The 26,684-nt window shown below is 36.0% G+C and overlaps 2 protein-coding genes across 2 annotated transcripts; one reads left to right on the top strand and one right to left on the bottom strand.

The window, feature by feature from the left end:
• Positions 1–879: 879 nt before the first annotated feature.
• LOC120073417 lies at positions 880–1,302 on the bottom strand. Its single transcript, XM_039026269.1, has one exon. It carries the CDS (start codon positions 1,300–1,302, stop codon positions 880–882), a length of 423 nt encoding a protein of 140 aa, XP_038882197.1.
• Positions 1,303–21,335: 20,033 nt separating this feature from the next.
• LOC120073416 (uncharacterized mitochondrial protein AtMg00860-like) lies at positions 21,336–24,185 on the top strand. The gene is made up of 2 exons (XM_039026267.1): positions 21,336–21,455; positions 23,715–24,185. The coding sequence occupies exons 1-2, from the start codon at positions 21,336–21,338 to the stop codon at positions 24,183–24,185; spliced, it is 591 nt and encodes a 196-aa protein (XP_038882195.1).
• The last annotated feature ends 2,499 nt before the right edge of the window (positions 24,186–26,684 follow it).

Genomic DNA, 26,684 nt, shown 5'->3' with positions numbered 1-26,684 from the left:
AATAGTAGGATTTACATTTATGCATAAGCCGCTTCTTTTGGTGGGCTGTGTAATTTTCCGAAAATTGCTCGTAGACCAAAAAATTGACAATATCTGCGTACCATGGTAATTCTTCAAGTTTGAATAACTGCTCATCTGGAAAGGATGCGTTCACCTCCGACTGAATGCGGTCTACTTCTAGATTCTCTAATCTCGATAGATGGTTAATGACCTGGTTCTCCATTCCCTTGCAGTCAATTATCTCCATGTTAAATTCTTGGAGGAGGAGAACCCATCGGATTAGCCTCGGCTTTGCATTTTTTTGGTCATTAAATATTTTATTGCCGAGTGGTTGGTGTGAACTATAACTTTGGATCCCAATAAGTAAGATCTAAATTTTTCAAGCGCAAAGATGATCGTAAGTAGCTCCTTCTCTATGGTATTGTAGTTTTCCTGGGTGGAGTTCAATGTTCTACTCGCATATGCGATGGGGTATAACATTGTCTTTTCCTTCTGTGCTAGCACTGCCCCTATCGTATAACCACTGACATCACACATTAGCACGAATGGCTTAGTCCAATTGGGTGTAATCAAAATAGGCGTGGTAATTAATGTGTTCTTCAGTACTTTGAATACATTGAGTTATTGTGAATCAAAGTCAAAAGTTCTGCCAGCCTCTAACAACACACTCAATGGTCGAGCTATCTTAGATAAATCCTTCACAAATCAACGGTAGAATCCTGCATGTCCCAAGAAACTCTTTAAAGCCTTCACATTTGCTGGAGGTGGAAGTTTTACAATGGCCTCAATTTTTTGTGTTTATCCACCTCTAGCCCCTCCTTGGAAACCTTGTGCCCGAGCACAATTCCTTCGTTAACCATGAAATGGCATTCTCCCAATTCAGCACAGATTGGTCTCTTCGCACCTTTTTAGTATCCTCTCGAAGTTTTTCAGACAAACTTCATACGTTTGCCTATAAACTGAGAAATCATCCATAAGATTTCTACTGAATCCTCGAGATACTCGGAGAAGATTGCCATCATGCACCTCTGAAACATGCTCGGTGCATTGCATAAACCAAACAGCATGCGACGAAAAGCAAACGGTCTGTATGAGCAGGTGAATGTGGACTTTTATTGGTCTTCTGGTGCGATCATTATCTGGTTGTAGCCTCACATACCCATCAAGAAAACAGAAGTAGTCATTTCCTGTTAGTTGATCTAGCACTTGATCAATAAAAGGTAAAGGGAAATGGTCCTTCTTCATCGCCGCATTGAGCTTTTGGTAGTCCATACAAATCTGCCAGCTAGTGACGGTCCTCATTAGTTAATTCGTTGTTTACATTCGAGACTACCGTCATTCCGCCCTTCTTAGGAACGAATTGCACAGGGCTAACCCACGTGCTATCGGCGATAGGGTATATATATCGACATCTAACCATTTAATGATCTCTTTTTTTACAACCTCCTTCATCGCAGGGTTCAGTCTGCGTTGATGTTCCACAAAGCCTTTCTGGTTTTCTTTGAGACGAATTCTGTGCATGCAGTATGTTGGAATAATTCCTCTTATATCTACTAACGTCCACCCGATTACTTTTTTGTGCTTCTTCAAGATGTTGAGCAGCATTTTCTTATTCTTCTGGTAGCGGAGAGGATATTATCACCGGCAAGGTTTCATTCTGCCCAAGGAAAACATACTTCAGATGACTCGGCAGAGTTTTCAGCTCCAAGGTATGTGGTTGCTGTAAGGAAGGTTTCTGTGTTTTTTTCTCTTCATTCAAATTCAACTTTTCTTCACTGTTTACTATCTCTGTGATTACATGGCAGGTTTCTAAGGATGCTGTCGCATCTTCTCTTTCATCTTCATCTTCGAACTCCGACTCTTCATCACAATTGTGTTGATTACCAGATTCCGATAGGTCTTCATCTTCTGGATACTTCATCGCTTTGATGATGTTAAACCTAAACTTCTTCCCATTGATGCTCATCATGATCTCTCCTTTATGCACATCAATTTGAGCATGACTAGTAAATAAAAATGGTCGTCCCAATATGATAGGCACATCTTTGTCCGCCTCATAATCTAGAATGATGAAGTCTGCCGGTAGAATAAATTTATCAATTGTGACCAAGACATCCTTCAATTTTCCCTCAGGGTACTAGGGACCTGTCGCAAGCTGGAGAGTCACCGTCGTGGGCGTCAACTATCCCACATTCAATTGTTTGAAGATTGAAAGTGGCATTAAATTTATGTTGCCCTCAAGATCGCATAATTCTTGACCGATATAGATCCTGCCAATTGAGCAGGGTATCGTAAAGCTTCCTGGGTTGCACATCTTCGGTGGGATTATAGTGTTTGATTTTTGCGTTAATGCCACCGTAGCGAACTTTCCTATGCTTCTTTTCTTTGACACCATGTCCTTTAAAAAGTTGGCATCTTTTTGGCATCTATTTTATCGCTTCGATAAAGAAATATTGATGTGTAGCTGTTTTAATATTTCCATGAAGCGAAGATACTGACCTTCATCATTTTGCTTCTTTTTCAATCTTTGTGGGAATGGTATTAGTTGTACTTTCACTGTTCCATATTCTAGAGGCTTAGAGGTGGACGCAACTTCAAGTTCCATCATCTCGGGCTGTTCTGATTCATCTTGCATTAATAGTTTCTTTGATTCCATCGCATTCTGATTGGTCCTACTAGGCTCCTTCTTTTCTTCTGTTGTTGTCTTTCCACTTTGCAAGGTGACTGCTTGGCAGTGCTCTTTCCTTGTGTTCCCTGAGTTGCGTGGGAGCTCAGTTGAGCTCTGCAGCGTCCCTTTGTGGTCTTTTTTTTAGCTCTCCCACAATCTGTCCTATTTTGATTTATAGATTGCGGATGGAAGTTGCCTGGTTCTAGAGGACCGTCTCATTCTTTTCAATGTACTATTTTAATAGGTTCTCTAGAGAGGATGATGGCGGTGCTTGTGAGCTGTTGGCTTGTTGTTGCTGTTGACCGTTAGTTCGTTGGAAAAATCCTTGCGGTCTTTCTTTTTGTGCCATAGGTTTATATCTTTGTTGTTGGTTATTTTTCCAAGAAAAATTAGGGTAGTTTCTCCACCCGGGGTTGTATGTATTTGAGAAAGTGTTGTTCTTGAAAAAGTAGATTGATTGTAGGTTCCGTGGACACTCTTCAATCGAATGCGATTCTCTACACGTAGCACGATCGATGCTTGTCTGTGCTATTGCATTGTCTTGCCCTCTTTACATTCCAAGATTGTTGATTGTGATGCCCTGTAACAGATTTATCATCGCATTCATTTGATTCTGCAAAGATGCGATGACACCATTATGCGACAAAGTTGAATGCAGAGTTGATGAAATTGTAGAGTTACAATGAGTATGTGATGAAGGGGTTGAGAAGAGTTTAGCTAACACTTCCTAAGATTATGCACAAGTTATGTGATCATGCTACACACAAATAACAGCACGTCATCTCTCAATGCAGAATGTCATAATTCCTATTTCTAGGACGTATGCGATGTATATACGAAAAATTCGATAGGATTTATGTCTAAGTCTCTATTCTTGTCTATGCGATGATGAATGATGCACACATAAAACAAGGTGACCGCATACAATCATTCTTATTTCTAGGGCGCATGCGATGTGTAAATAGCAATAAAACTTATGTCTAAGTTTCTATTTCTTACTTATGCAATTCTAATCTGACTCTCTCAAGCCTAGATTCTAATCTGATTCTCTTAAGCCTAGATTCTATCTTTAGACTACTCTCTCAAGTATATCTAAAGGGTGAATGATGCATACATAAGACAAGATGATCGCATAAAATGTAAATCTTAAGTCATGCTAACTAAGTACTTCTCAACCCATTCAGAAATTTAGCTACTCATGCGAAGTATGGAGAGATTGAACATAGATTAAAATGAGATGTCCATTTTCTGTAAATAAAGTACTGAATACAAAATAACAAATGGAATTGAGAAATAAGGAGCCCAGTAAGCAATGTCTTGCTTCCCGTGGCCTTTCACACTGTTCTTTTTCACTTCAACTCTGTTCCAGATGTATATTCTTGCTCTCGCAAGTGTTTTCCCTCTCTCCTTTTTAACGCTTTCCAGCAGTCTCTCAATTTGTTCGAGAATGATCTCTCGGCTTTCTTGTCTCCTTGCTCTTCTCCGTCCTCTCAGCATATGTCCGAGTATGTGCATGAACAGACTAACTAAATCTCTAACTTGTTAACCCTTTTACAATGGCGACCTTCGGTATTTATGGACGACATCGATTCCCCTGCTCTGATGCGCTGATTAATGGTTACCGAAAGTTGAGTGTACTTGCTACAGTGTGGCTTTAACGGCTTGTCAATTAAATTCATATTCGACCATCATCAGCTTTTCGTCCCATCATGATTTATTATGCTGTCACCTTGATGCACAGTCTTTATGCGCCCACCTTTTTAAGAGAAACTTTTCACGATCGCATACGATCATATGACTTGCGATCGCAATCTTCAAGCGCGCTGATAACTTGCTCCTTTGGATCAAAATTTCACTTGCGCCATCCCATTCTTCCTGCAAAAAATAAGTAAATTAACTACTTTTATGTGAGGGCGCTTGCGATCGCAATTCCTTTCAGTTCAGTGCTTTTGGACATGATATTGTTTATTTTACTATTTCATTCTCTCATTATTTTGCTTATTTGCGCTGTAATAACTTGTATTTCTACCAGTTATCAGATGTATAATGAATGGTCTAAATTTATGTTCTACCCATGAGTGATTAATTTGTAGTTCCAGGGTTTACGGTTTTTGTTGTTGATTTGTTTTAACTAGATTGGTTATATTTTGGAATTGATTAATTGATAATTGTTTTAGCATGTCTATTCCTTATGCTTTTGAACATGTGGCCAATGTTTGAATGATGTGTACTTGATGCCTTGCTTGAGAGAGAGAGTATTGAGTTAGATCGAGCATGTTAAGTTATTAATTGAATATGCACGAAGGTGATAGAGGATTAATAAGGATAAAAAATAGAGAATCTTAATATTGTGCTTAATTAATCAATTGCACGAAAGTGAGTTGATAATTAGGTGTTAGAAAGGGTAAAGCTCGAAGGAGGATACCTAGATTAAAGACTCTTAGATTTGTAATTTGTACAAAATCAATCTAAGGCATAAAACAGCTATTCTAGTTGATCCACCAATGAGACCACAACCCTAGGGCGTGTCTTAGCTTGTTCTCACAAAACAATCTCTGATTAGCTAAGTGTGAGTGAAACCAATTCCCCAGAGGATGATACTCGATTTTAACCGTTTAAAACGGTATTATAATTTGACGCGTGCGCTTACGTCCCATAAAGCTTTTGGCATTGTTGTCGTGGAGTTATGTCCTGATTTCTTTTAATATTTAAGAGATTTTACTAATCTTAATTTAGGGTGTAGATTATTTATTTATTTATTTTGATTTTGATTTTGTTTTGTTTGAGTCTTTTCTTGGTTGATTTTTTTTTTTTTATGGTTGCTCGATCGATTATGTCTTACAATAATTTTGGATGGCCTTATGGATTTTACCAACCTAGCTTAGGTCCACCACCACCATTGCTTTTCAACCCATATTCTTATCCCATCAGTTATCCTTTCCATAACCATAGGGATTTTATGTTTATTCAACCCCAGTAGAGGAGAAACCTTTATTAGAGGACTAGTTAAAAGAGTATATCCTAGAGTCCAAACTTAGGAGGTCTTGCACTAAAGAAGGAAAGGTTGGGTAGGATAGAAACCTAAGTGGTAGAGAATGAGGCAACACTTAAGCGTATAGGATATCAACTTAGTCTTATGGTTGATGCAATTAGAGCCTTCCATGAGGAGAATCTTTCCAATGCCACTGAGGTAGGGAGGTCTATTATTTTAGATTTTTATGGTGAGGATGAATTGAAAGCATTAGAGTTATACCAAGAGCAGGTTTGTGAGATTGAGAGAGAAATTGTTCTCAATTTAGATGAGGAAGCTCAAGTGATTAAGGTAGAAGTTGAAGAGCATTTTTTTCCATCTCTTGAGAGCTCTCTCATTCCTGATTTTTCTCTCTCTTATGAGCCTTGTAAATATGAGTCTATATTTAATTTTTTGTCTTTTAATTTTTCTTATATTGAAAATACCAAAAATAATTTTCTACTTTCAGGTGCTCAAGAGAAGATGGTAAGCCTACAAAACTTTATAGGTTATATTGATTCGAGTAAGAAGGGGGCTGAAAAATGGGAGAATATTTACATAACTTGACGTATAATCTCCATGCCGTCTTGCTCGAGGTGTTAAACTCAACACTTCCTGGGAAGCAACCCAATTTTTATTTTCTTTCAGTTGCTTCAATTTATTTATTTTTGTTTTTAGTTCAGCTTTCATGGGTGTTCTGTCTTATATATTTTGAGTTTGTCTTACATGAGCCTTAATAAAGCAGTAGTTTGTAGGCCTGACACATATGGATCACTTCACTAATCAGGCCATTTTTTCTCACTCTTTGTGCTTATTTCACTTTTATTGCATTGAGGATAATGCATATTTTTAAGCTTGGGGTGGGGGAAGTACTGTTTACTTTTTCTTATTTGTCGGTATATATCCTATTCTGCATGTTATATAGGAAAAAAATGAGTTATGCATATTAATTAAATGAATATGTTTGAGTGGCTGAGTTTTGGAGATTTTTTTTTTTTTTTTTTTTTTTGTATTTTGAGTCCAAAAATGATTTGTGCTTTAATTTTGAATTTGATGACTATGATTGCCTGTGATTCATTCTATACTTGTGCATTAGATGATCTGTTATGGAAATATGATAGAATACTCCTGAATTAAGTTTTCTTTAAGTCTCTCTTTGATTCCCTTGCATATTTGAGCACGTGGCGTTGTTTGCTTAAGTTTCTAATGGTGAAGCATGAATTTACTTGAATTAATTAGGTTGTCACCCCGAAAGGTCCTGAAAAATGAGTTAGAAACTTCCTTATGTATTGTGTAGTCTCATTACCAAATTGAATTTTGAATACATACATACATACATACATATATACATACATACATACATACATACATACATACATAGAAAAAGAAAGAAAAAAATCTAAAAGGAGATTACTCTTCCTTCCTGTTTTAGTTTAGGAAGTGAGTAAGCTTAAGCACTTTGATTGATACATTGCTCGTAGTTGGATGTCATTCATGAAACCCATATGGGCAAGCCAAAACGAAGGTAGTGTGTCATGAGATGTTCTTCTTTTGCTTGGAAAAAAAAAGAATAATTGTCAATTGATAACTTGTAGAAATACAAGTTATTTATACTGTTTTATTTAGATGTTGCGATAGAAAGAAAGAAAAGTTACATCAATATAGTATAGAAATTGGCTAAAAAATGCGAGAATTATAAATTGTTGTCGTTACACCCACTAACACCATTGCGATGGTAGAATAGAGTGTTTCAATTTCTGTTTTGCAGGAAATCAGTCACCGCATGCGTTAATGGCTCAAAGATAAAAGAAACAACGCATCTACTTCGCATTGCACCCATCATTCAGGAATGAAGAGATGATCAACGCAATGACGGTGCATGTGACAATCGATCAAGAGCTTAGCGATCAACGCAATTTCAACTGCATGCGGTAATAAAAAACAACACCGCATGCGACGATCGATTGAAGATGTAAAGAGCAACGCATTTGCGGAGGATTCTGACAAATGTACAGCTTTCAGTTGTGCATTTCTGATGGGTTGATTGCGTAAAGGAATATTCAATCTGCCATTTCAGGAACTACCATAACCATAAAGTAAGGACCACAAAGTCAAAGAGCCAAGCTTCATCTATAAATAGCTTTTGCAAATTCACTGAAAGATATACATGAATACATAGAGACGTGCATATATTGATTTCTGAGAGAGAGACTGGTCTGAGGTGACTCTCCAGAGTAGATCTAGGAAGAACCACGAGACAAGGCCGAAAGGTGAGTCTCTGGGCAAAGAATCCTTCCAATCACCATAGTTGAAGCTCTGTACGAAGGTCACTTCTACCGGGAAGGCAAGCCTGAGAGGGAAGCCTTCCTCTCCACCACTTTCACACGCCGGCAAGCATAATCTCCATTCAGGATCTGTGTCAAGACGTTGACACTCTTTCTGTATTCGTTTCTAATCTCTATTTCATCATCTGTATTCATCTTCCTTAATCTTTCATTCACACCATGTATTGAACGCTTAATCATAACATTAAATGTTATGGTCATTACCATTATCATCTCTCTATCTCTTTCTGTTCATCCATAATCCATTTTCTCCATGATGTTTTCTTAATTCCCTAGGTAATTAGCAAGAATTAAGCAAGTAAGTTAATTTGTGTTAAGGAAATAATTAAGTTTAGCTAAAGCATGCTCGACGACATCTTCACCTGTGAGAGCAGAAGTGAAGATGTTATTCCACCGATCGAGAGAGAGTTGGAAGAATGTGTTAACTATAAAGCAAGAAGTATTTCCAAAGATGGAAACAACCTTGCGTTCATCACGTTCATCCTTGTTTCACCATAGAGATATGGGAACGCGGTCGATCATTGAGAGATGTACGTCAAGGGAAAGTGGAAACTTAGTTGTATCTTTAACGCAATTGACAAACTTGCATTGTTTTTACTATTTACTCTTTCCTCTTCTGCTTCATTCACAAAGACTTGCCATCGCATCCCACGATTCTTTGTATAACTTCACAGTCAGTTTTGACCTCAGTATCATGTATCATGTGTCTTGTATCTTGTATCAGATTAGTTTAGGATTTTATTTATTAACGCAACTTTATTTTATCAATGCAATTTTACTTTCACTGTAATTTACATTTCCGTATAAACCCACATTCTTTATTCATTGTAAAAACCGGTCGCATGTATCACAAAAGTAACACATTAACGAAAACAATCCATGTGTTCGCGGATTATTCTAAGAAACTTGTGTTGGAATTATACTTGGTTTCAGCACAAAGAAACTTGTGACACGCATTACTCTATCGCATACTACAAGGAACTATATTTAGAAGTAGTATCACATCAGTAGTGTGCATAAGCAATAACACACTTTTCAGTGCACGCATAACAAGGCACTATAAACCATTTTTATGTCATCAAGTTTATGGCGCCATTTCCGGGGACATGGACTTGTTCATTCATTCACATTCATATTTGTCCACATGCTTAAAGATATAAATTTAGCGTTACATCAATCTAATGAAATTTTTGTTAAATGAATGATAAAGAAAACTTTAATAAATTCACTGAACTAGAGTAGGGGAAAAACTAAAAAGGTTCATTTAAAATTATGAAAAATTATTAGAACTAAATAAAAGGGCTTGCACACACATACGTGAGAGATGATAAGATTTGGCCTTGAATTCTCTTAATTTTAGGATGTGTTTGAAATGTTTTTGCTAATGGATCTAATATGCCTATTCAAATGATGAGGTTTCGAATCATTTACATGCTTGTTTGAATTCCCCTATAGTCTTGTTCTTTCTTTGCTCGGGACTAGCTAAGTTCTAAGTTTGTGGTGGTGAAATGCACTCTAAAAGTACATTATTTGGGCTTAGAATTTAGTTAGTTTGATGCTTAATTTGATATCTCTGATGCTTTTTATGTTTCATTTTAGAAAAATGAGCAATTGGATCAGAACAAGAAACTTCGAGGATAAAATGACCAAAATACCTCCAAGAAAAGTCAGAACTTTGACCTAGGGTCACGAGAAAAGTGAAAAAAAAAACATTAAGGATGAAAAACAGGACAACATTGCACGCAGCATTGCAATGCTACCCTAATACGTTGAAGACCCGAGAGGAATAAAAAATAGGGCAGTGTCATGACGCTACTGAGAGCGTCGTAACGCTTCAGAAGAAAAAGGCATGCATACTCCATGTTTTAGGCGGTGTTGCAACGCTGCCTCGCAGCGTCACAATGTTGTGACTTCTGTTTATAAATTTTGCTTTCCGTCGATTACATGATAGGACACTATTTGAGGTTGTGTTAGGATTGATGCCCTAAAATCTCGTGTCCTATAGTTTGTAAACAGTTTGTACGAATGCTTGTATTGTATAATATATGATATTTACTTCACATCTTAATTTTATTTAGTTGTATGTTTTATTTGCTTTACCACAAACCAATAAACATAAAATCCCTGATTATCTATATGTAACTTAAGCATGTATGTGGTGATAAACAAGTGGATCATTTCTTGAGTGATAACCTAAATGGTCTGTAGTATATGGATATAGGAGGGATACCTTATCCTGGTAACACTACGGATACGACCCACTTTGTGGAATGGTCACAAGTGTTGTGACTTATAACAGATGGTCCTGATCCCTGATCATTTGTGTAGGGGACATGTTGAGTGGGAGCATCCAATACAAAGAGTTTAATATTAGACCTGACCATGAAGTATTAACGTCTCGTTATATAACACCATTCATGACAGAGACTTCAACTTTCATCCTAGGATAACCATAGGTAACATGACCTCAATCTTGAGTGAGTTGGGAACTTCTGTCATTGAGGGCGCTCCTTTGATTTGTATGGGTGCAAGTGGCCAGGTCGTCGATTCAAACCTACCATTTTGGGGATTCATCTGATTTGGGAGCTGGGAACTCAGCCACATAAGATGGAATTCACTCCTTCCCCGAGGCAAGGGTAAGTAGATAGATAACTCTCTTAAGGGTTGATTCCAGGGCTTGAACGATGTGGCACCACACACCTTCTCTTGGCTCAAGAGATGTTCACACATAGTTGGACTATGTTGTTTTGTTCATTAGAGGAATCAGTGGTACTTAAGGAGTGAGATGTAACTATAGGGGCAAACCCGTAAATTGGCCCAGCTGTACTTACAAGCATCTGTGAAAGGTTATCGTACTCATGATTGGTTATATCCGATGGACAGAGAAATATATCTGTGGTAAGAAGAGTTCAGCTATTGGTCTTTGGTGGAATTTCTGGCAATTAACGGATGGTGGATCTCTGGCTAAAGAATTTAATTAGCTATTCACGGACTGTTGAAGCTTCAAGCCACAGGTCCATTAGGTCCTCTGGTAGCTTGGATAAAGTCGAGAATCAGTATTAGGGTCAGTTTGAAATGTTCAAATTGATAAGAGGGAGTTCGATTATATATGATATAATTGAAACTGGTTAATTATATATGATATAATTTGCTAAATGTATGAGATACATTATTTTGGAGGAAATTAGATATAAATATGATTTATATCATGTGGAGGATAAATTACTATAGTAGATATGTGATATCAAACTATAGGGTAAGAATATAATATGATTATATTCATTTATTATTAAATTGGTTAATTATATGATAGTTGGCTGAAAACCTCTCCTCGGTCATGCATTAGTGGGAAAATCCAAAGTCGGTTATTGTAACTGAAGAATAAAATAAAAATTTGGTTTCATTTTGCAAATGGGTTCGAAAATTCGCAATCGGTGTGAAAACGTAAACAATTGCCTAGCTTGAGAGCCTATACGATAGTAGCACATTGTTTAAATGATCGCAAACCAACGCCTAAACGATCGCACGCCTGTCCCTAAATGATCGCTTAATTTTCCTAAATGATCGCATAGCGTGCCGCATTTTCTAAACAACCGTCTACCTTTTATTAAACGATCGCTTAGTAAAACCTACACGATCGTGTAGCTACATCTAAAGGATAAGCATCCTTGCAATACGATAGCTCTTTCTCTCCCAATTGCTTATTGTTTACACGATCTGTCTTTTCTCCAACCTCTACCAAATTCACCAAAGACCACACTTTGGATTCTCACTCTGAGAATACCAAGGCCTTCAACTGGTGGTGTCGTCCCCGTTGTTTACTTGTTCGTGCTTGTTCAAGTTGCTGCCATTCGTGTAGACGATCGTGTTGCCGCAGTCGACTGTTTTGCTGGGCGATAGAGTTCGCGTAGAGGTTCTTCTGTTACTTCTAAGTTCAATGTTTGAAGAGAGTCTTCAATTGGTATGAGAACTCTTTCCCTTGTGTTTTATTGTTCGTAGCATGTCGTTAATTAGTCTTAATTTGAATAACTATCTGTTAGAATGTATGTATTGTATTTCGGTCACAATGAAATCAGAAAGATCCAAACGCGCTCATGGATGCTCTTCGACAAGAGTTTCTTTAGTTATTAGGGTTTAATTTGGAAGTTCGTTAAAGCCTCCATGGGGACTTAAGATTTGGGCGGAAACAGCAAGTTTGAGCTTCAAGGGAGTGGAGATATGAAAAGATCGATGGAGTATGATGCTAGATTTGAGGACTGAAGGAACTTGTTTTACGGAGATAGTTGAACGGATGTGGATCGTCCAAATTTCATTTTGATTGAAAATTAAATTTACAGTAAACATATAAGATATGCATTCTATATATAAATTATAGCATGATTTTTATAAAGAAAATGGGTTCAAGGGATACTTTGAAGAACTTTTCTTCTTATAAAGAACGGTCACGAACTTCGAACTCAACAAACCTTGAAGACTTTCATTAAGAAATTCATGAACCAAAACCAAGAAGACACTACCACAGAAAGCCTTCAGTATCCTCAGGGTGAGAGTCCAGGAATGGTGGGCTCTGACTATTTTGGTTATGAGGGTTTGTTTGAGTTTGGAGGAGGAAGAAGATTGAAGAAGACAGAACGATTCTACAATGTTCAATCGTCTAGCAAATCTCTCAATCATGTAGGTTCTCACTTGTCGTGTAGAATTTTTTTTAAGGAAGAAGAACACTATTTTCTTTTAATTTCTTTTTCCATAAAACTAATTAACCACTGATAACTTGTATAAATACAAGTTATTTATACCGTTTTATTTAGATTATGCGGCAAAAAGAAGGAAAAGTTACATCGACCGTATAGAAATTGGCTTAGAAACGTGAAAATTGTAAAGTGTCATAAGCACACCCGCTAACCACATTGCGATGGCAAATATGGAATCTTTAAGTCTTTATTTTGCAGGAAAACAGGTCACCGCATGCAACAACCGCTCGAGGAAAAAAATGAACAATGCATTCACATTGCTTGAGGCAATCGATCAAGAACGAAAAAGAACAACGCAATTGCAGTGTATGCGACGATCGATCATGGACTCAAACGATCAACGCATTTCCACCGCATGCAGCAATCGATAAAAGATCAAAGCAATTACACCACATACGGCGACCGATCGTAGATGTATAGAACGACACATTCACAAGGACTTTTAAAATTGTACAACTTTTCTGTTGTACAATTCTGAAAAATTGAACATGGAGCAGAGCGGACGTTTCAACTATGCCATGGCAGAAAAAATCAGCTTTTCAGAGCGGGACCATTGATGCAGAAGGAGCCAAGGTCTATAAATAGCGACATCAAATTCAAGGAGAGGAGGCTGGTCTGAAGAGAAAATTTATAGAAATCCAGGGAGAAAGACGAGACAAGACCGAGAGGTAAGTCTCTAGAGCAAGCAATTATTTCCATTCCCAAAGAAGAAGCTTTGTGCAAAAGATCACTTCTACCTGGAAATCAAGCCTGAGAGGGAAGCTTTCCACTCCATTCCTACCACACGTCGGCAAGCAAATCATCTCCGATCGGGATCCGTGTCAAGACATTAACACTCTTTCCGTATTTGTTCTCATTTTCTATTCATCTACTGCGTTCATCTCTAATCTTTCATTCACTATCTGTAACAAACACTTCTCTTTAGATTTTAATATCATTATCGTATTCATCGTCATTTCTCTGTTCTTCTCCATACATTCATCATCCATTTTCTTCATCATGTGTAACTCATCCCTCAGGGTAAAGGGGAAGGATTAAGCGAGTAAGTTAATCTTTGTTGAAGAAATCAACTAAGTTTGGCTAAAGAATGCTCGAGGGCATCTTCATCTGTGAGAGCAGAAGTGAAGATGTTATTCCGCCTCTCGAAAAAAGGTTGAAAGAATGCGTTAACTAAAGCGAGAAGTATTTCCAGAGATGAAAACAACCTTGCGTTCACCACGTTCATTCCTGTTTCACCATAGACATATGGGAACGTGGCCGATCACTGAAAGGTGTAAGCCCAGAGAAAGTGGAATCTTAGTTGCGTTCTCAACATGATTGACAAACTTGCGATGTCCTTTCCCTCAACCCATTCTTTTTCTAACTCATTTCACAAGACTTGTCACTGCATTCATCAGATACTTTTGCAAATCTTCACAGCCAATCCTCAACTTGTATATTATTTGTTTATTCATTTATTTATCACCGCATTCTATTTTATTACCACACTTTATTTTATCATTGCAATTTACTTATCACCACATTTTATTATCACATTTTATTTATCATCGCATTTTGTTCTTTACCGCATTTTACTTTCTCAAATCAATTCATTATTCTTTTTGTTTATCGGTCGCATATACCACATCAGTATCGCATTAATCATCACAATCTCCATGTTCGACCTCCGATCATTGTCGCAAAGCACATAGACATACATATATATACATATATATACGTCGTCAGCAACCTAACAAGTTGTTTGACGACAACGCGATCAAAGATTATAAATTTCTATTACAACCACCCACTAAGGTGGTTGGAGAGAAAAGAGGAATTATTATTCAAAATAATAAAATAATATAAATAAAAATGATAACTAACTTATCATATCTTATTTATATTAAACTATATGTTATATCAAATATAACACATAACCTATAGATTCAATATTGTATCATATACAATATAAACGATAGTTTCTTTTCTCTATTTCATGATATTTAATATAAATCATATTTATATTAAATTTAAAACTATGAATCTCATTCATAGAAAATATATTTGAATCTTATTCAAATATTTATTTCCTCCAAATAATCTATAATATATCATATACATTATAAAGATTATATCATATATAATTGAATCAATTTAATTATATCACATATAATTAAATTTCCTCTTATTAATTTGAACAATTCAAATTAACCCAAAAATTGATTCTCAACTAAACCCGTTTGAGCTACCAAGGGGACCTTATGGACATGTAGTTTGAAACTCCAACGGTACGTGAATAATTAATTAAACTCTTCAGTTACATTATCTATCATCCATTAACTGTCGGGCACTCCACTAAAGACCGACAGCTGCACTCCTCGTACTGTAAATATTTTTTTGTGTCCATTGGATATAACCAATCAACAATACGATAACACTTCACAAATTGCTCGTAAGTACAACTAGGCCAAATTACCGTTTGTCGTTGTAGTTACATCTAACTCCTTAAGTACCACTGATCCCTCTAATGACTAATAGATCATAGTCCCACTATGACTAAACCCCTCTCAGGCTAGGAAAGGGTGTGGCGCCACATTTTTAAGACTCGGAATCAACTGTTAAGGGAGAAATTTATCTACTTACCCCTGCTTTGGGGAAGGAGTGAATTCCATCTTGTGTAGTTGAGTTCCCAGCTTCCCAATCAGACGAATCCCCAAAATGGTAGGCTTGTTGAGTCGACAATCTGGCCACTCTCACCCATACAAACCAAAAGACCGCCCTCATAGGCAGGAGTTCACAACTCACTCAGGATTAAGGTCATGTTACCTATGGTCATCCTAGTGAACTGAAAGTCTCTATTATGAATGGTGTTATATAATGAGACTAAACTTCTTTGTATAGAATATCCCTGCTTGCATGTTTAATACATAAATGATTAGGATCAGATCATTTATACCACTTTACAACAATAGTAACACCTAAAAAGCAGGTCATACTTGTAGTGTCATCAGGATAAAATACCTAGCCCTATCCATCTACTACAGACCATTTTGTTATCACTTAAACATGATTCACATGTATATCTCCACATTCATGTTTAAGTTACAACGATAACCTTCGATGTTAGTTTATTGGTTTGCAGTTAATGCAACTAAAATATCACATATTTTATAAACAATGTGAATAAGAATATCATATATTATTAATCACATAAGAGTTTGTTCATACAAAGTTTACAAATTATAGGACCCTACGAGATTTAGGACATCAACCCCAACAAGGAAAACAGTCAAGAATGGGCTTGCATCTTCCTTTTTTTAATTTTATGTTTCTTTGAATTTAGATGTATCATGAATGGTCTAAATTTATGTTGTGCCCATGAGTGACATTTGTAGTTCTGGGTTTATGGTTTTTGTTGTTGGATTGTTTTTAAACAAGATTGGTTGTTTCTTGGAATTGATTAATTGCATAGTTATTTTAGCATATCTATTACTTATGCTTTTGAACATGTGGCCAATGTTTAATGATGTGTACTTGATGCCTTGCTTGAAAGAGAGAGGGTATTGGGTTAGATCGAACATGTTAAATTGTTAATCAAATATGCACAAAGGTGATAGAAGATTAATAAGGATAAAAAATAGAGAAGTTTAATGTTGCACTTAACTAAACAATTGCACGAAATTGAGTTGATAATTAGGTGTTAGAAAGGTAGTGCTCGAAGGAGGATACATGGATTAAATGTTAGGAATGTCCTAAACTCGCAGTTCGTAAATATTGTTAACATATTCTGTTTATCAACAAAAGTATTATTGAATATTTTTTTCATTAAATTTTTATTGATATTGCATTCTATTATAAAAATCCAATAAACAAATCCATGGCTATAATATGAATACTTTAATTTTATGTCGCGACATAAAAGATGATCAAGTTTTAGTATATAGCCAAAATGGTCTATAAGTATATGGAAGATATTGGGTACTTCATTCTGGTGACACTATTAGATGCGGCCAATTTTGTATACTGATACAAATAATGTGATCCCAAAATCATTTATGTGGAGACATGTGAGTGAGAGCTGTTGGGATTGGTGTCCTAATTCTCCCAAAGTCTCGTAATTTGTAATATATACACATTGTTATGAATAAAATCAGAGTTATTTTATCAGACATTTACTCATATCCAATAAACAAAGCTCAATGACTATCGTTTGTAAACTTAAGAATGTATATGAGATATACAAATGGATCATGCCTTAAGTGATAACCTAAATAGGTCTGTAATGTAAGGATTAATGAGGGATATCTGATCTTGGTAACACTATGGATACGACCTGCTTTGTATAGGTTTGCAAGTGTTGTGAACTACTACAGATGGTAGATCTTGACTATTCATATGGAGATATGCAAGCGGGGGTGTCCTATACAAGGAGTTTGTATAAGATTGGACCACGAGATGATTCGTCCATGTATATAACGTTGTTGAACTGGAGACTTACATCTCACCTAAACGACCATAGGTGACATGACCTCAATCCTGAATGTTTTGGGAACTTCTGCCTTTGAGGGCCATCCTTTGATTAGTATGGGTGAGAGTGGCCAGATTGCCAACTCAACATGCCTACCTTTTTGGAGACTTGTCTGATTTGGGAGTTGGAAACTCAATTACACAAGAAGAAATTCACTCCTTCCCCAAAGTAGAGGTAAGTAGATAGATTGCTCTCTTAAGGGCTGATTCTGGGGCTTGAACATAGTGCCCACAACTTCTCTTTGGAAGAGAGGACTCAGTCATAGTAGGACTATGACTTATGTTCATTAGAGAGATCAGTGGTACTTAAGGAGTTATATGTAACTACGGGGGCATAATGATTATTGGTCGAGATGTACTTATGGGCGATCTGTAAAGGGTTATCGCACTATTGATTGGTTGATATGGACACATAATATATTTGTGGTAAGGAGAGTTTAGCTGATGGTCTTTAGTAGAGTGCTTGGCAATTAACGAATGGTGGATCCCATGACTAAAGAGTTTAGTCATTTATTGACGTATCGTTGGAGCTTCGAGCTACAGGTCCATAAGATCCCCTTGGTAGCTCAATGGATTCAAGTAGAGGATCAGTTCTTGGTGTTGATTTTAAATGTTCAAATTGACAAGAGGTAATTCGATTATATATGATATGATCGGTATGATGTATGAGATATATTAAGTAGAGGATTAACGTAAATAAGATTTACATTAAGGACCATGGAATAGAAAAAGAGCTATGGTTTATATATTTCATGAGATGAAATATTAAAACTATAGGTTATAAATATAGTATGGTAAGTTGGTTATCATATATATTTATAATAATATTAATTATTAGATAATTATCTCTTTTTCTTTAATAACCAATTGAGTGGTAGGTTATTGGTAATTTCATTGTAACCATGAGATAAATGGAAAAATGTTTTCCTAAATTTTAGTAGTGGTTGAATTGAGAATTTATATTCTCGAAAAGTTCTCACGGTGGCTGTCAAGTAAATGAGATTTACTAAACGAAAGCTGAAGAGAGACTAGACGATCGAGTATTTCTATACGATAGTCACTCAGTTGGCCGATTAGCTAAACGATCTCATAGCTTTTGCTAAACGATTGCATAACTTCTATTAAACGATTGGGCATCGTCTATACGATAGACATTTACCATCTCCACTTGCTCAATCGTTTACATGATTGTTGTTCCTTCAGTCTCGTCTTCTAATCAAGTCCACACAGAGCCCACACTTCTGGATTCTCACACCGAGAATACCAAGGTAGCCATTGTGGTGGTGCCGTACTCAACTCGACATAGTCGAGGTTTTTGGAGGCCATTCATTGAGTTAGCGGTTTTCGTGTGGTGGTTGTCGATTGTTCGTGATCTTGGTGATCGTTGAGTTCATGGTCACTATGATAGTGCAATGTAGTGGTCGTAGTGCTTGAGCATTCGGGGTTGCAGTCTTGCTGATTGTTCAAGCGTTCGTGATCAAGGGTGTTGAAGATGAGTCTTCAAAGTTATGTGTAATTCTACCCTTGATTGTATAGTAAAGCATGCTGTAATTTCATATGTTTCATAGCCTGTATGTTTCTGTTTGTGTACTGTAATTGTTAATGTTCATATACGAGCGAAATTTGGAACGATCATTCTGCTACTCATGAAAATTCTCATGTCCGATTTCCTTCAGGAGCATCCTATGCAATGAGTTTGCATAAGACCAGACCTCAAAATAGTCATTTTTCTTTATAACGACTTTTTACTGTTAAAACTGACTATTTCAAATTCAAATGACCTAGGATAACTCGATCTTAATCTTGAGCTAACTATGAACTCCTGTTTCTTTGGGATTATTCTTTTATCTGCATAGGTGAGAGTAGTCTAACAACACTACTCAATAAGCCTCCCATTTTTCGGATAACACCGGATAGATAGCTAGAGACATAATTCTACAAGATGAAACTCACTCCTACCAGATTTAGGGTTAGCAGATAGGTTGTTCTCTTAAGCACTGATTCCTAGTCTCAAACAATGGGGCCCCGCCCTCTCTTGATCAAAAGGGACATGGTTTATAAGTTTGACTATAAACCAAATTGGTCAATAGAGGATCAGTGGGAGCTTAAGAAGCAAGATGTATTTACAGGGGTATGATAATTTTGACCTAGCTGTAGATTCAAATGATCTGTGAAGGATCGACTTACTGATTATGGTTAAAGTGGACAGAAATATATCTACAGTGAGAAAAGTGCAACTATCAAGCTATAATGATGTGTCTCGATAGTTAACGAATATTGATTAATTCGTCTAAAGAGTTTAGCCAATTAAATCTCAAATCGTTGGAGCTCATGATCTGTAGGTCCATAAGGTCCCTCTACTAGTTCGTATACCTTGGATTAGTGAATTGAGCGAATTTGAAATGTTCAAAATCGAAATCAGGGTTTCGAATTTGAGATGTTCAAATTCAATTTAGGGTTTAATTCATTATATTCGATATAATTAAAATGTTTAAATTTATCGAAATTAAACGTAATTTGGAAAGTTTACAATATTTAAATATTTATTAACGTGAATAGGATTCATGTTTGAAATAGATGTTCTATTAATTTAATATTTGATATTAAATTATTTTTTAATTAATTAATTAAATTTGTTTAATTAATTAAAAATAAACATTTTTTAATTTTACAAAATTCAAATTCATATTTGAATTTGTTTTATTTAATTTAATGAAATTAAGTAAAAATTAGAAAATTAATTTCACTAGTGGATTTATCCAACTTTTCTATTCTTAATGGGTTTATCCCATTCTAAACACCTAGCCCACTTTCTAATTGGAGTTTGAAGTGTCACCATGCTGAATTCATATTGCTTGCATGGTTTGATTGATTAAAAGCTTCAAATTTTCAGTGGAGAAGGCATGCATTTTGATTTTTGCAATCAGAATTTTAGAAATTTTGCACTCTCCCTCAAACCCTTTTCTCCCTTACACCTAATTAAGTTCAATTCAATATTTCCACCACACAATCCAAGTTGAATGTTAGTAGAGAAGATCATTGTGGTGGTCTACTATCAAATTGAAGGCCCAATTCGTAGAGGAGAAGAAGATTTCAGCTATTCATCAAAGGTATTCAAACATGAAATCCTCTTTTCTGCAAAACTTGCTTTAGCATGCTTTATAAACTCAAATAAATGTAATTGTAGTACTTATTGATTTTGATTTCTTCCGTTGCATGTTAGTTTTATCTATCATTAAAGACTCTTAGATCTGTAATTTGCACAAATTAATCTAAGGCATAAAACAATAATTCTAGTTGATCCACCAATGAGACCATAACCCTAGGGTGTGTCTTAGCTTGTTCTCACCCCGGTGTTATCCTTTGTGCTTTCTAGGATTAGACTAATTAAATATTAATCATAGTCCGTTCTCCTAAATAAAATTAGAAAAATTTATGATTAGCTAAGAGTGAGTCCAACCAATTCCCCATGAGACGACACTCAGTCCTAACTGTTTTAAACTATATTATAATTTGGCACGTGCACTTGCACCCCCATCACACATGACTGATAAATATCCCAAAAGAAGCTCATAAGGAAGTAAGGGTCAGCCTTCCAGTGTGCATTAGGAGGTTCGAGCCATCAAAATAGCAAGGACGTGTCTATTCAATCACTCGGCAGGAAGCCACGAAATCAGGCACTGTTGTGACAAGTATGCTCCCATTCTTGGGACACTATGCATTGGTGCTGATTGATTCTGGCTCATCCCATCTGTTTATATCATCAGTATTTGTGAAGCATGCTATGTTAGAATTAGAACCTTTGCATTATATCTTATCAGCTTCTACTCCGTCAGAAGAAATTATGTTAGCAAATGAAAAGATATAAGCATGTTAGATTGAGATAGCAAATTATACGCAAGATGTGACTTTAAGTCTTGGACATGCATGATTTTGACATTATATTAGGCATGGATTGGATGTCTACCAACCATACCAGTGTAGATTATTCCCGTAAGGAGGTAATCTTTAATCCTCCTACAGATGCTAGTTTTTAGTTTAAAAGGGCTAGGATCATGGTCTTGCTTATAGTAATTTCAATTATGAAAGCCAATAAGTTGCTTAATCAAGGTATCTGGAGTATCTTGGCCAATGTGGTTGACACTAGAGAAACTAAGGTCGCCTTGTCTTTAGAGGTAATGGTAAGAGATTATTTAGATGTTTTTTCAGAGGACCTCTTGATGGAGTTAGCAAGCAACTAGCGGAAGAAACAAGGATCAATAAGCACTCTAATTCATTAATTTTAGCATCAATGTGAGCATGTTCATATCATAAAAAAGAAGGTTTCATAAAAAACTCACCTTTAAAGAGAATTCCATGATTCTAAAATGGTCTCGAGTCAAGAGAGAATGTTGCTGCTGATAGATCCCGCCCAGAATTTCAAATCCAGCTTTAATCTCCTCTGCAACAAAGTGTAAACCACCAATAGATTTTTCTTACTATTCTCTTTGTACCTTAGATTGTGTTGTGGGACTTAAAATGAATTGAATTGAAGGAATTTGGAGAGAAGCTCACTGGTTTTTTCTCTCAAATTGTAGAACGCTTCTTCAACTAAAAACTCAGCTCAATAATTTTGCATGGCCTCAATCCTCGACATTAAACCTTGAATCTTATACCCACACCTCATGCAATTTGATTGCATCTCAAATAGATAGCTCATACTTGAATTGTGAGTGAGATTTTGGTGTTCATGCAAGTGGGAAAATCCACAACTTTTAGTGGATTTCTCCAAAATCTATTTTCTTATTGATTTGAAATTCTTTTTCAAAATTAATATCAAATTTCAGTTTTTAATTCTTTAATTAAACTAAAATTTCATTAATTAATTTTCAAATAAAATTAATAAGTAATTAAACAATTTAATTAATTCTATTAATTTAATATCAAATATTAAATTAATTAAACACCAATTTTACAACCATGAATCCCTATTCATGTAATTTATATTTAAATCATATTTAAATATTATCAGATTCTACAATCTCGTTTAATCTAATAATTAAACGTGTAATTATATCGCATATAATTACTAATTCCCTTAACTCGAACTTGAATGTTTCAAATTAAACCCATCACTCTATTCTAAGGTTTATTCCGTTTGTGTGCTAGTAGAGGTACCTAATGGACCTATAGATCATGGGCTCCAACGATTCAGATTAATCGACTAAACTCTTTAAACCGAACTAATCAACATTTGTTAACTACCGGGTCACTCTACTAAAACCTAGTAGTTGCACTCTTCTCACTGTAGATATAATTGTGTCCACTTAATATAACCATATAATAAGTTCACCCTTCACAGGTTGTTCATAATAACGGTTGGGTCAAATGTTGTTTTACCCCTAAGATTACATCTAGCTCCTTAAGTCCCACAGTTCCTCTAATGAACAATTTGTTTATGATCCAATCACCAAATTGAGTCCCTCTCGGGCCAATGAAAGGGTAGGGCACCTTATTCAAGACCCGAAGCCAGCACTTAAGGGAACAACCTCTCCACTATCCCTGAAAGTAGGTGGGAGTGAAATCTATCTTGCACCCTATGTCCTCAACTATTTACTCGATCTTACCCCTGAAATGAGAGGTTTATTGAGCTGGCGCTGTAGAGCCAACCCTCACCTATGCAAATTTAAGGATAATCCCAAATAAACAGGAGTTCATAGTTAGCTCAGAATTAAGGTCGAGTTACCTAGGTCATTAATTTGAAACAATCAGTCTTAAACAATAAACAGTATTATAAAGTAAGAGTTACTCATTTCTTGGCCCGGTCTTATACAAACTCTTTGCATAGGACGCCCCCACTTCATGTCTCCATATGAACGATTTAGGATCATATCATTTGTACCAAATACAAAGTTGATCCCATCCTATAGTGTTACTAGAATAAGGTACCCAACCTTATTCGTATACTATAGACCATTTTAGCTATTTGCTCGAACTTGATCCGTCTTTATGTCTCCACATAAAGTCCAAGTACTCATGTAATAGTCATGGATCTTTTTATTGGATTTAGGCCTTTAAAAGTGCAATAAACTTCAATAACATCTCTTTATTTCAAATAGAATATGTTTAATGTTACAAACTATGAGTTTAAGGACATACAACTCAACACCTCCCAAGTTTTCCATCATATAGGGAGATAGACTTTGTTATCGAGTTAAAGTCATGTCCAGCTCCCATCTCAAAGGATCCTTGTAGAATGACCTCAGCAGAGTTGAAGAAGCTCAAAATTCAATTGTAAGAGTTATTGGATAAGGATTTTATACGTCCGAGTGTGTCACCATGGGGTGCACCAGTTCTGTTTGTGAAAAAGAATGATGGGTCATTATGCTTATGCATTGATTATATATAGTTGAATAATGTTACCATTTGTGATAGTTTTTATTGATGATATCTAGGTTTATTCCAAGATAGAGGCAAAACATGATGAACATTTACGAAAAGTTTTGGAGACTATGAGGTCGAATAAGTTATATGCTAAGTTTTCTAAATGTGAGTTTTGGTTGAAGCAAGTGTTCTTTCTAGGGCGTGTGGTGTCAAAGGATGAAGTATCTATAGATCCAGAAAAGATTGAGGTGGTTATGAGTTGGCCTCATCCTATGACAGTCAGTGAGGTGCATAGTTTTCTAGGTTTGGCAGGCTATTACTATCGATTTGTCAAAGACTTTTCTCGCATAGCCACTCCCTTAACTAAGTTGACTAGGAAAGGATCTTCCTTTATTGAGGGTAAGACTTATGAGGACAGTTTTCAGGATCTTAAACAGAACTTGATTTCTACACCATTTCTTACAGTGTCAGATGGATCAAGAAGTTTTATTATTTACAGTGATGCTCCAAAAAAAGGATTGGGGTTCATGCTGATGCAGTAGGGAAAAGTGGTTGCTTATGCCTCTCGTCAATTGAAGAATAATGAACGAAACTACCCTACACATGATTTGGAGTTAGTAGCACTGGTTTTCACATTAAATATTTGGAGGCCTTTTAGACGAAGAGAAGATACAAATTTTCACAAACCACAAGAACTTGAAATACTTCTTCATTCAGAAGAAGTTAAATATGAAACAGTGCAGATGGCTAGAGTTGGTGAAGGATTATGATTGTGAGATTCTATATCATCTAGGCAAGGCAAATGTAGTGGCAGATGCTCTAAGTAGAAAGACAACCCATTTAGTAGTTTTAATTACCATATAGACTCATCTATGCAAGGATTTTGAACGAGTCAGGGTTGTAGTAGTAGTGAGGGAAGTCACTGCATAGTTGGCACAACAGTACAACCAACCTAGAGACAAAAGATCATTGATGCACAATAAAGAAATCCTTATCGTGTTAAGAAGTTTCACTTAGTAAGGGCAGAACGAGATAATGGGTTCTCAGTATCCTTAGATCATGGTCTCCTTTATTAGGGATGCTTATGCATACCTGTAAACAGTCAGCTTAAGGATGAATTATTGGCAGAAGATCATAGTTCACCATTTTCAATACATCATGACAGTACTAAGATATATCACGACTTGAAACGATATTACCAATCGTATGATATGAAAAGAGAAATAGCAGAATTTTTCTATAAGTGTTTAGTGTGTCAGCAGATGAAGGCCACAAGAAAAAAGCTAGTAGGTTTGATGTAGCCTCTAAGCATATCGGAATGGAAGTGGGAGAATATGTCTATGGATTTCATTGTAGGTTTGCCAAGAATAACAAAAGGTTATATAGTGATATGGGTCATAGTGGTTAAATTCACTAAGTTAGCCTATTTTATTTTAAGGAAATTTACTTACATCTGATGGAGTTCTCTTATAATAACAATTATCAAGCTACTATTGACGGTCACTATTTAAAGCCTTGTATGGGAAAGGTTGCAGATCTCATGTCTAACAGACCACAAATAAAGCAATACATAAATTAGAACACGAATGCAAATAGCTCGAAGTAGATAGAAAAATTATGTCGATGTTAGACGTAAAGACCTGTAGTTTGAGGTGGATAATAAAGTGATATTTGAAAATATTTGAAAATTTGAATTTAATTTAAGGAAAGTTGGATAAATTAATTTGGAGATTTGAAATTTTTTATGGAATTAAAATTTAAATTTGGGATTTTGGATTTGTTTTAACGGTGGACTTATGGAAATTTAGGAAAGGAAAATATATTTAGATACAAATAAATGAGTGATTTGAGTTGATGTGAAATTAAGGAGAAAAAGGAAATATAGATATATAATTATTAAGTCAAAATATGGTTTTAACTAGGAAATAGTTATATTTATAAGTTTGTTGGCTTGGCTTGGCTAAGTGCACGTAGCCCTAGAGGAATAAGAAAAAAATGACTCTCTTCTTCTCCATCTCCTTCTAACCTCTCATGTTAGTCCTTCTCCCCATCTCACCCCTCAGATCACACCAGACCATCGAGCTTCTGTCGCTCGTCCACCAGCCTCTGCCTTTCGTCGACCAAACCACCATGTCACTATTGGGTTTGATACCCTAAATCTCGTAGGATTCTATAGTTTATAAACCTTGTATGAATAAACATATATATGATTTATAATATTTGATATTTTATTCACCTTGTCTATGAAATATATGATATTTTAGTTGCATTAACCACAAACCAATAAACTAACATCCAAAATTATCGTTGTAACTTAAACATGTATGTGAAGACATACAAGAGAATCATGTTTAAGTGATAACTTAAATAATTTGTAGTATATAGATAAGGTTGGGTACCTTATCCTGGTGACATTACGAGTATGGCTCGTTTTATAGGTGTTACAAATATTGTAAAGTGCTAAAAATGATCTGGTCCTGATCATTCATGTATTAGACATGCAAGCGGGGATATTCTATACAAAGGAGTTTGTATAAGATCAGACTATGAAATGTTTAGTCTCTTTATATAACATTGTTCATAATAGAGACTTTCATTTCACTAGGATGACCATAGGTAACATGACCTTAATCCTGATTGAGTTATGAACTCCTGCCTATGAGGGTGGTCCTTTGATTTGTATGGGTGAGAGTAATCAGGTCGCCGACTCGACAAGCCTACCATTTTGAGGATTCATCTGATTGGGGAGTTGGGAACTCAGTTACACAAGATGGAATCCACTCCTTCCCCGAAGTAGGGGTAAGTAGATAAATTTCTCCCTTAAGGGCTGATTCTGGGTCTTGAACAATGTGGCGCCACACCCTCTCTTGGCCAAAGAGGGGTTTAGTCATAATGGGACTATGATCTATTGTTCATTAGAGGGATCAGTGGTACTTAAAGAATTAGATGTAACTATAGGGGCAAAATAGTAATTTAACCCAGGTGTACTTACGAGCATTTTGTGAAGGGTCATCATACTGTTAATTGGTTATATCCAATGG

This window comes from Benincasa hispida, chromosome 3 (assembly GCF_009727055.1).
Source record: "Benincasa hispida cultivar B227 chromosome 3, ASM972705v1, whole genome shotgun sequence".
NCBI classification, from domain to species: domain Eukaryota; kingdom Viridiplantae; phylum Streptophyta; class Magnoliopsida; order Cucurbitales; family Cucurbitaceae; genus Benincasa; species Benincasa hispida.
The sequence above is the reverse complement of the archived record's forward strand: the minus strand, read 5'-3'. Positions and strand labels throughout refer to the sequence as shown.